General features: G+C 40.4%; 1 protein-coding gene and 1 pseudogene across 1 annotated transcript; both read right to left on the reverse strand.

Annotated features, from left to right (window-relative positions):
- The window catches only part of LOC117057405, a 3,741-nt pseudogene extending 2,818 nt beyond the window's left edge, over positions 1–923 (reverse strand).
- Positions 924–2,503: 1,580 nt separating this feature from the next.
- Positions 2,504–9,903, reverse strand: LOC117057406 (vomeronasal type-2 receptor 26-like). The gene is made up of 5 exons (XM_033168247.1): positions 9,853–9,903; positions 7,458–8,318; positions 5,920–6,147; positions 4,372–4,498; positions 2,504–3,402 (listed from the first exon to the last, which is right to left on the reverse strand). Exons 1-5 carry the CDS (start codon positions 9,886–9,888, stop codon positions 2,504–2,506), a joined length of 2,151 nt encoding a protein of 716 aa, XP_033024138.1. The 5' UTR covers positions 9,889–9,903.
- Between the last annotated feature and the right edge of the window lie 1,398 nt (positions 9,904–11,301).

The raw sequence follows: 11,301 nt of genomic DNA on the forward strand, positions 1-11,301 counted from the left end.
TTAAGAAGTAATCTTTACTAATTGAATAATTACAGGGTAGCTAATCCTCTCTTTCTGTTTCTGTGAGATATTGCAGAAGAAAACATATTTATCACATCTCAGCAGTAATTGCCTCTAGTCCAACTCACTGTATTTGCTGGTGTAATGAAAGTTGCAAATTAAGTCAGGTCATAAATATACATATGCAAATTTCAGTGGTCACTGAGAAACCACTGAGTAGGGGTGGATTGTCCATTCCTTTCAATCTTGCCTGTGCTGAAATCATAGCTCCATTGTGTCAAAATAGATAGTTGTTGAAATTCTGCAAAGGGCTAGGTAAAGGGGTAATTTTAATAACAAAGAAATAAACAATGATTATTCCAGTAGTGCTTTTTAGGGGGCATTGATATTCCCAACCTAGTTCACAATGCTGAGAATGACCTGTCCAACATCACCTCTGAATGAGCTTCTTCCAACAGTGGGAAAACAAGAAAGGCATCTTCCAGTCTTAACAGATTCATAAAGGGAGTGGTTCTCCTTTAATTGTTTGGCTTTCAAGTCACTAAAGGTTTTACCTTCATATGCTAACAACATTATCTTGAACTGTGCCAGTAGTGTATATGCAGTCTGTGCAGGTTGAGCAGCAGAAGTTCCTCTCTTCAAAATTGGTTCCCAGTAACATTGGGCACTAGCTCAAGTTTCTGGATTGTCTTCAAAGACTCAGAAACAGTGCATTCCAGTCATCCAACTGGAAGGTTACTAAATAATAGATTATTGTGGTATGGCAATAATATGGATTGTTGTGGCAAGGTAGCAATATGATGAAAGAAAGAAGAATTCAAGGCCTTGACCAGGAAGCATGTAGCTGCAGAGATGAGGAATGGGAGTGTGAAATCATTACCAAAAGGAAAGAGTATAGTTGTTACCTTTGAGAGTACAGTCATACCTCGCGTTACGGCCACTTCAGGTTGCACTATTTTGGGTTGCGCACTGCGCCAAACCTGGAAGTACTGGAATGGGTTACTTCTAGGTTTCAGCGCTCGTGCATGTGCCGAACCACTAAGTCATGCTTTGCGCATGCGCAGAAGCGCCGAATCATGACCCGCACATGCGCAGACTCAGCACTGCGGATTGCGAATATGCCTCCCGCAGAGATAATGTTCACTACCTGAGCGTCCAGTGTAATGGGAGACTGCAACCTGCATAGTGACATCGAGATAATCTTGGTGGATGTCACTCAGTATTGGGATTTGCTGCCACAATACGTTCTGACTAAACATTTTACTTGGCTCTCAGTTCAGGGGTTTAGAATTCATAAAAAGGGGGTGGGAGATGTTGGACACTATACATTTCAATACTGATTACATTAAAATTCCACCTGCAAGTCATGTGAAAATATGCTTGAAATGTGCTTCAGATTTCATCTAAAGCAGGAAACTAAGCATTTAGTCTGGTTATTTGAGGTTATGGCAAAATTTCATTCTATCAATTAATATCTTTATTGCTGGGATTTAATTAAACAGCAAGGGAGAATGGGGCAACCCAGCAACACAGTTTGTTGCATTGAAGAGGACAGAAAGTATAATGCTCCTGACAAAAAGGGCTAAATCTAAGATGTAGATCCACACATTATTCTCCTCATTTTGTTTCCAAGTAAGCAGACAAAAAAGATGAGGATTTAGAATATCTATTTACTGTCCTGACAGTAAAGAAAAGCAGTACAAACATGTGGCTGAGAAAACAAAGTATTAAAAAGTCAGAGGGTGCTTAACCATTGCAAGGTGGTTAAGCAATATTGTCTTCTCAAAAAGTGCTCATGCCATAATTCCCATCTATTTCACATAGCACATTTTCATAGCAATTACAAAAGTAGTATTGTGGAGTTGGCAATTTTAGGGTGACCTCTGATGATAGTGGAGAACTGGAGTTTACTTACATGACAATTTTTCCTGGCATAAATTTCATGGGTTTACCAACTAATGTAAGCATGCAAGAGGCATGAAATAGGTGTGTCCCTCCTGGACTCACCTCATTCTGCCACACCCTGTACATTAAGAGATGTACACCTCGTCACATTGCACTTCATTTTGTGAGGAGAATTGAACAATAATATATCACAGATTTTAAAATGATTACTTCAATATGGCAGTGACAGTTAAAATTACATTTGAATTTAGTTGTGGAAATTAAAAACAAAAAAGTTACATGGACGTCATTTAAAATTAAAATATGACATTTATGAAGGACCCAGAAGTTGTCATTTCTTTCTTCTGAGTTGCTCCTTGCTATTCAATGCAGACTTTATTACAATAGTATTACATTTTGGGGAAAATATACAGCCCAGTAACCCAGCACTGGAGGCCAAGATGGAGAAGATATCCACAGCCACCATATATTTTCCTTTTGTGCTCAGATATGTTCAAACAAAGGACAGCCAAAGCCAGCCAAACAAGTTACTTATTTCTATGAAAAGTCTCGTTGCTTTCACATGGGGGATGAGGGTCCCAATATATCAGGAGCATCATTAACTTGTTCTTTTCAGCTGTTCCCTACTGTTCAATTCTGGCCTCATGACAATAATATAACATTTTGGGGAAAAGATACAACCCAGTAACCCAGCACTGGAGGCCAAGATGGAGAAGATCTCCACAGCCACCATGAATTTTCCTTTTGTGCTCAGATAGCTTGGAACAAAGGACAACCAAACACTGCAAAAAACCAACATGCTGAAGGTGATAAACTTGGCTTCATTAAAACTGTCAGGTAACTTCCTGGCTAGGAAGGCTACAGAGAAGCTGACGATGGCCAGCAAGCCCATAAACCCCAAGACACAGTAGAACATGGTGACTGACCCTTCGTTACATTGCAGAACAATTTCTTTACTCATTGAGTGCATGTCTAAAGCTGGGAATGGGGGAGAAGTTGCCAGCCACACAGTACAAAGAGCAGCTTGAATCAAGGAACAGGAAAGAACAATGGAGGTGGCCTGTTGTTGCCCCACCCATTTCCTCATGCTGGAGCCTGGTTTGGTGACCATGAAAGCAAGGACCACAATGATTGTCTTGGCCAACACACAAGAAACAGCCACTGAAAAGATGATGCCAAAAGCTGTTTGTCGAAGGAGACATGTCACTTTCTCAGGTTGACCGATGAATAACAAAGCACAAAGAAAAGAAAGCAAGAGGGAGATGAGGAGAGTGTAGGAGAGGTTGCGGTTGTTGGCTTTGACTATGGGTGTGTCCCGGTGACTAATGAAAATCTGAAGCACCAACCCTGTGGTGAAAGAAAAAGAGAGAGCAAAACAGGCCAAAGAGATCCCAAGTGGTTCTCCATAAGACAAGAAACTTAGATCTTTTGGAATGCATGAATCTTTTTCCACGTTTGGGTAATGATCTTGTGGGCACTGAAAGCATTCATCCATGTCTGAAAAACAGAAGTCAGATTTCTATACAGCATTTTATGTGAAGTACAAAAATGTACCAATTTAGTTAGAATGAAAGTTGCCATGCTGGTATCAGAAATGCTAGTTTACAGTCTCCTCACGTAATCATATTAACAAGTTGTGCAGAGATTTTCCATGGGCCACACATGTCTTTGGAAGCCCAGTAGTATCACCTCACAGATATTACCAGTTGGAATGGATCTGGAACATTTCCTCTTTATGTTAATTCTGAATGTGTGTTTTTAACCATCATTTCCTCCATTTTTATTTCTGCATTAATCTGGATATTCCTACTAAAATACATATTTAAATGTATGTGATGCTAGATTTTGATTGCTGAGAACTGTGTTGAACAACATTTAAGTGAAGTGTCATATCCAATCAATACAGACGTTCTAATCTGCACCTTTATCCAAAAAATGTAGTTAATTTCCTACCAGAATCTGCAGATATTTAAAACCTCCAAACCTCTCAGCATCACAGCTTCCACCAAGTTTCAATAAATTATTAGGATTGCTATTAGTTCTACCATGGTGTTAATTGAATCATGGTGTTGACTAGGAGAGCACTGAGATCTGTAACAAAATTTTGCAGTGTTGGAATACCACTGTTCAGTATTTTCCATTCCACTTCATCTCTTATCATATATTCTTTACTGCCAGAACACATCAGTCTCCATTCCATAGCACATCCTGTATTCATTGAGGGAGGGGGTGCTGCTGCTGCTGCTGCTGCTGCTGCTGCTGCTGCTGCTGCTGCTGCTGCAAGCCTAGTGGTTCTTCCAAGCAAGCTTGTATACCCCCACCTAGTGTTTTATCTCTGATTCCCCCCCCCACTTGATGACTGGCATTCAGAGTGTTGAGATTCCTATTAGTACTCCAAACCCCTATTTCAGCAGCCCCAGTCATCCTTAAATTCTGAGCATGTCCCGTGAACATGAGTTCCCTTACCCGTCTGGTTGGAAATCTTTCCTTCTGGACATGGGAGGCAATCATAGCAGCAAAACGGCTCTCCTTCCTTCTTTGCCTTATGATATCCCAAATGGCAATTGTCATTACAAAGAGAAAGGGGCTGTGCCTGTCCACAAATGAAAGAGGATCATGGTTTCTCCTTTGGAAAATTGTATAACAATAGTGTTCTTTATTATGGAAATCTGCTGAGCTATCTCATACAGATTAGCCAATTGAGGTCAGGAGCCAGAAAGCTATTAAAGACCAGCATTTCATTATCACAGTTACAGCCCCTTTTGGTTTGTCAGTTCTGCGTTTCTTCACTTCACTATATTGTTTAAGTACATCACATCTATCTTGATGAACATGTTAGAAGAGGGAAGATGAAGAAGAAATGCTGAGAAACATTTAACTTCACTGCCTTACCCTTTCAAAGCTTATTGGCCTAGGGGTTGGAGATATGGTCAGGCTTCTCTCTGAGTATCTTTCAGTGTGTGGAGCATGAGGAGCCATAGACAATCATCACAGAGCCAGGATGAGACCACTCAGGTGGGGAAAGATGGTGGCAGTTTAAAGTCTCACTCCATATGGCTAATACTCACAACTGGAGGTGGCATTGAAACAGTTAAATAGAATTAGATCTTATCTCATTGCAGAAATGATTGACTGTTTAATAAATATGAGGACCTTATTGAATTCCAGTCCTTGCATCTAATCTCATTCTGGAGCCCATGTGGAAATACATTGGGTTAATTTTAGCATTCCGCAATGGTAATACATCTGGAACAATGATAATATCTCTGGAATGTCTGGAACCACTGCCAACACTGCTAAGAACAGCAGCAGCAGCAACAACAACAACAACAACAACAACAGCTATTATTTGTACCCTGCCCATCAGACTGGGGTGGCCCAGCTACTCTGGGTGGTAACTTTTGTATATATCATAGAAATAGGAACTCAGTGCAGCATCTTGTTTTTTGAAACACATTGGCAGTAAGTTGCATTGTATGATGTGGTCTAAACCACAGAGCCTAGGGCTTGCCAATCAGAAGGTCAGTGGTTTGAATCCCCACAATGGGATGATCACCCGTTGCTCGGTCCCTGCTCCTGCCAACATGGCAGTTCCAAAGCACATCAAAGTGCAAGTAGATAAATAGGTACCGCTCCAGTTTGAAGGTAAACGGTATTTTCGTGCACTGCTCTGGTTTGCCAGAAATGGCTTAGTCATGCTGGCCACATGACCCGGAAGCTGTCTGCGGACAAACGCCGGCTCCCTCGACCTATAGAGCGAGATGAGAGCTCAACCCCAGAGTGGTCTGCCACTGGACTTAACGGAGAGTTTGTCGGAGAGCTGTGTCTGTTCTTCCTGCGAATTAACGAGAGGCATTCTAGGGGAGGAGCAGCTTGGTTCCCCCTCTGACTGTAAGGAAAACAAGCCTTCATCCCTTTATCCCCCCCCCCCCAGCTCACCGTCTTCTCTGCTTTGACTCTGGTTTGACTCTGGAAAGGAAAACTCCTGAGACCCAATATATGAATGGACCATACCTGGTTAAACCTGCTGGGCCACACAAGGCCTTCTTCGCAAATGCTGAACGCTTCTTCTTGGGGAGCCATGGACTCAACTTTTCCAACTTTGACTCTATGAAAAGACTGGTTTGGGAATGTGACCCAATTTATGATATCAAATACAGCCTCTATCTCTCCATATTCATTGAAAGAAACTTTTTCCCCAGCACTGTTATTAAATGAGGTGCTTCTCACAAAGTAGTTGAGCTAAATTGGTGGGGAAAATATGAGCAATTCATGAGAATGTAAAATAATAATAATGATGAGACCTATATTAAGTCTGTTTATAGGTTACCATAATAAAGTTCTGTATAAGGAATTGCTATTCTTTTTCCAGTCTGCAACTAGAAATATAACACAACATTAGAAAACAGCTACTAACTTTGCTCTAAGCATAGTGGGATAAAATATGGAATATTGCCCTTAGGGAGAAACTAAAAAGGGGTCTTAGAATTCTCAGGTACACAAAGACCAAACATGTTTTGAAATTATATGATACATGTTAATTTATCTATGGTACACTGGAAAGGAAAATATTGTCTTTTCATCAGCAGCTATACATGCTTGATTCTGAGACAATCTGTTAAGATGGAGAATATAAGATACCCAACTGATCTAAGCATTTCTAAATCTGTTGATTGTTTTGTGCTGTTTGCCATTAAAAAAATAAAGCATATGTAAAAGAAAGAAGAAAATCCTAGCAAAAAAGTCATGTTGATGTTAAGTCTCAATAATCATAACTGTTTGCATGACTAAATCTGGGTGCAACCAAATCAGATAAAAACAGCTGAGTGACATACTTCTCTGTTTAATTCAGTTTGTTGAAATGCTCAAAAGAATAAACATGCTGTCTAAAGAATATCTTACCATGGTGTCTAAAAGACAATAAAGTGAATGCCAGGTGCATTTATTTGGGGAGGTGTATTTAGGATTAAATTTCATATTATGACTTTGTAAGCACAAAATATGTCAACTTGACATGCTTATTCAAAGCGTATTCTTATGCTTAATGTTATTGGTTGGGAAAAATAGTAATAACCCAACACTTCAACCAGTCATTAAATGAAATGCATTATGAGTGATATGTACATCTAGTAAAGGTAAAGGGACCCCTGACCATTAGGTCCAGTTGCGGACAACTCTGGGGTTGCGGCGCTCATCTTGCATTACTGGCCGAGGGAGCCAGCATACAGCTTCAGGGTCATGTGGCCAGCATGACTAAGCCGCTTCTGGTGAATCAGAGCAACGCACAGAAACACCATTTACCTTCCCACTTCCCTAATTGGAGGGGGGGAACCTGGCTTAAGAGCAGTGCATGTGAAATGGATCTAGGAGTCTTAGCAGACCAAAAGGTAACATGAATCAATAATGTGATTCAGCACCAAAAAATGCTAATGCAATTCTAGCTGTATCAAAAGAAGTACAGATCAAGGGACTCTTAAAAATAGTCACTCAGAAACAACAACAGCAGGGATCATTTTATTTTCTAAAGTTTCTTAGTGTGCTGAAGACATTACCTCCCACAGTTGGTGACTCAGAAGCTTCCATCTACCTTCACCCACTGTTGCTCTATGTTTGAATCTCAATGAACCCATGGCATGCAAAGCGTGTGCCACAGTATAGACTGCATTGTAGATGCTGTAGCTGTGGCCAGTCATGGTCATTTCAAAAACTGATGCAGGGAGATTCTCCAGCTTCTCCTCCCCGCTGCAGATTTTTGTATTCTCTCCATCTACCAGGGAAGGGTTGAAAGAACAAAGAAATGCTTCTTCCCAAAACTCCCGGATAAAGTTATCTTTGTTTTCCAAAGTAGGTTTTATTATCTGAAGAAATTTCTGGAAACCTTCTATCTCACGGGAGTGAACAGAAAAGTATATAGTACCATGAAGGAAGTCCACGTTCCAGGTTCTTTGAAGGGGAACTGATGTTAAATCTATCTGGGATGTCATAATCCAGACTTTCCATTTCCCCTTCGTTGATGGATCCATAGTTTCTGAATACCTGGGAAATGTTCTAAAAACTACCATGGTATCAATTTCACCATGGAGGATCACTGCATTAACAGTGCTGTTGAGGATAAGATAGTTTGTTTTATACGCCTCTTCCGCCATATCAGGAATATCATTGGAAAAAGTCATAATGGGTATTCTTAGCATGAAATCAAAGCAAATACCTCTCTGGACAAACATGGGAACCACAGTGTGTATAAACCTCTCTACATTGTCATCATGTCCAGATAACACCCCAATCCACGTCCACCTGAAATGCAGCAATAACTGGAGAATCCCATTATACTGATGGTCCATATCTGGAAACATCTGATGGTATAGAACGGCCTCTGCTTTTTTATTTATCACTGGGGCAGAGCCATATATGAACTAAAGAAAAAAAGAAAATTTTTTAAGCAAGGGGAAATGGTATTGAAGATGCCTGAACAAATCTTTTCAACAGTCACCACAGAGGAGACATACCTTGAAACTGCAAAGGCAGTGCTATGTTGGCCAAGTGGGTGCCCTCCTGGAATATTGCAGTGGCATGTTCACTGACATATTTCACATAATGTCAGTTTAATTCCTAGGTATTTAATATAATAATGAATTAATGTTTTGGACGATACCTCCCATCAGTCCTAGTCAGCATAGACAATGATCAGGGATTATGATTTTTGTTGTCTACATTATTTGGAGGGATCAGTCTTGGCTGCGAGGGGAGAGACTCCATCAGGCAAGGCCTCTTTCCACCTGCCTTGCCCCACACTCCAACCCTAGGAGTCCTCATAAGAGAGCTGTTCCTGGAGGAAGAACTGTGAGGGGAGAGACTCCATCAGACAAGGCCTCTTTCCACCTGCCTTGCTCCACCCTCTAGTCTCTGCTTTTCAATTTCTATTGTATTTTACATACTGTGGCTTGCCGTTTTTTTATTGATTATGGTTTAGAAATTATTTACTGTAATTCGTAAATTGTTATTTATTGTTGAGTGGATTTCTGTTTAACTTTTATACGTTATTATTACTTAATACTATTCTAATGATTGTTGAATGTTACTTTTTTAATGTAGGTTGCCTATTTTAAAGTTATGTTTTATTATCACATTTTTTATTTCATTAGATTGTTATAAGATGCACATTTTGTTTCTTCAGCTTGTAAACCGCCTTGAGTATTGTAAGACAGAAAGACGGTCTACAAATTAAAAATGATGAAACTATGATGATGGCTGTCCTTGTTTGTTCTAAGGAAATAAAACCTGAATTTAAAAATAATTGACATCTGTTAGTGTCTATGTAGTATATGCTCACTAGAAGGACAGATCCTGAAGTTGAGGCTCCAGTACTTTGGCCACTTCATGAGAAGAGAAGACTACCTGGAAAAGACCCTGATGTTGGGAAAGACTGATGTTGGACAGTGTTCTCGAAGCTACTAACATGAGTTTGGCCAAACTGTGGGAGGCAGTGAAGGATAGGCGTGTCTGGCGTGCTCTGGTCCATGGGGTCACGAAGAGTCGGACACGACTGAACGACTGAACAACAACAGTATATGTGTATGACTTACTTGGCTATTGTTCATAACTTACATATTTATCATACCTGGAGGACACCTTCTGGTTAATCCTACATTCCATAAAAGGGGTTAGCAAAGGTACCGGTACATCAGGATAGTGATACATTTTGGAGATGAGAGTAGATTGGCAAGAGATTTTTTCCTCCCAGCTATTTCAACAAGTTTATATGTCAAAGCATTGGAGCTTCTTCACAACAGTGCCACGCAAGCATAGCACACACAATAATCCCCCAAAAGGCATGTTGAATATACTTTGGAAACAAGTTTTATCTTCAATGTGCAAAGCCACATTTAAAGGCAAGAGATGTGGCAAATTGTATCTCAAAAACTGATCTGCCCCATACACACATTTTACCTGTGGAATCTTGTAGATGCACAGAATATCTGCCATGTGGAGGCAGACTTCAGACGTAGGTCCACCAATGACTGCTACTGGATTGCTCACCCTATCACATTTGTAGTTGGGGATGAATCTGCCCTGTGTAGAGAAGAGTTCCAATGAGGCCTGATAGGTCGCTCGCGGACTGAAATAGCTATTATAGATATGGAAGCCCAGTGTAATGTTGGGTAAGAGGTGCGGATTTTCATTGATCTCTTTTGCAGCAAATATTGAGGCCAGGAAATGCTGGTATATTTGGATCATAGCCCTGTAATTAGAGTTACATGCTGTGTCATGGTGTATTTGATTCAGAATATCATATGTACTTTTATTTCAGTTAGGTACATGGAAAATAAATATATGGTATTCAGTAATACAAACATAGCAGAAGTATAATGAAATGTTGCCGGAGATTGGCATTCTTCATCATTGTTTTTACCTGCACAATTCTAATACAATTCTTTTTAGGGAAGTCAGCCCTTTTTAGGGAAGTTTTTAATGTTTGATGTTTTTGTATTGATTTCTGTTGGAAGCCGCCCAGAGTGGCTGGGGAAATCCAGCCAGATGGGCGGGGTACAAATAATAAATATTATTATTATTATTAGTAGTACTGTTTTGAAAGATTTGTTAATTTAAGGATGTCTCTGAAGTTATCTTTATCCCAATTTATTTTAGGATTGTAGCATTTCCATCCAGACTTTATATATTTGAATTACTCTGTGATCTTTCCAAAAGGGGACCAAGGCACATTTTCTCTTTATATTTTTATTTTTAGGATTGTGTATACATTAAGGTAAAGGTAAAGGGACCCCTGACCATCAGGTCCAGTCGTGTCCGACTCTGGGGTTGCGGCGCTCATCTCGCTTTATAGGCCAAGGGAGCCGGCGTTTGTCCGCAGACAGCTTCCGGGTCATGTGGCCAGCATGACAAAGCCGCTTCTGGCGAACCAGAGCAGCGCACGGAAACGCCGTTTACCTTCCCGCTGGAGCGGTCCCTATTTATCTACTTGCACTTTGATGTGCTTTCGAACTGCTAGGTTGGCAGGAGCTGGGACCGAGCAACGGGAGCTCACCCCGTGGCAGGGATTCGAACTGCCGACCTTCTGATCAGCAAGCCCTAGACTCTGTGGTTTAACCCACAGCGCCACCTGGGTCCCTTAGTTGTGAACCTGGGTTTAAACAGTTTTTCATGGCTTGCTGATCCTTGATATTTTTGCATCTTTTCTGCTTTATTTTTTTTAAAAAAAAGAATTTATTGGATTTTAAGAACAAAAATACACAAAACACAAATACATACACTACAAAAACTACACAATATACACACACACAAAACAATTATTTACTCATCCTTATCCTCTTTATAATCCTAAACTTGGGACTTCCTCACATCCTCTCTTTTGCGTTCATTTCTAATCTTCTTTAGTAA

This window comes from Lacerta agilis, chromosome 14 (genome assembly GCF_009819535.1).
Source record: "Lacerta agilis isolate rLacAgi1 chromosome 14, rLacAgi1.pri, whole genome shotgun sequence".
Taxonomy (NCBI): domain Eukaryota; kingdom Metazoa; phylum Chordata; class Lepidosauria; order Squamata; family Lacertidae; genus Lacerta; species Lacerta agilis.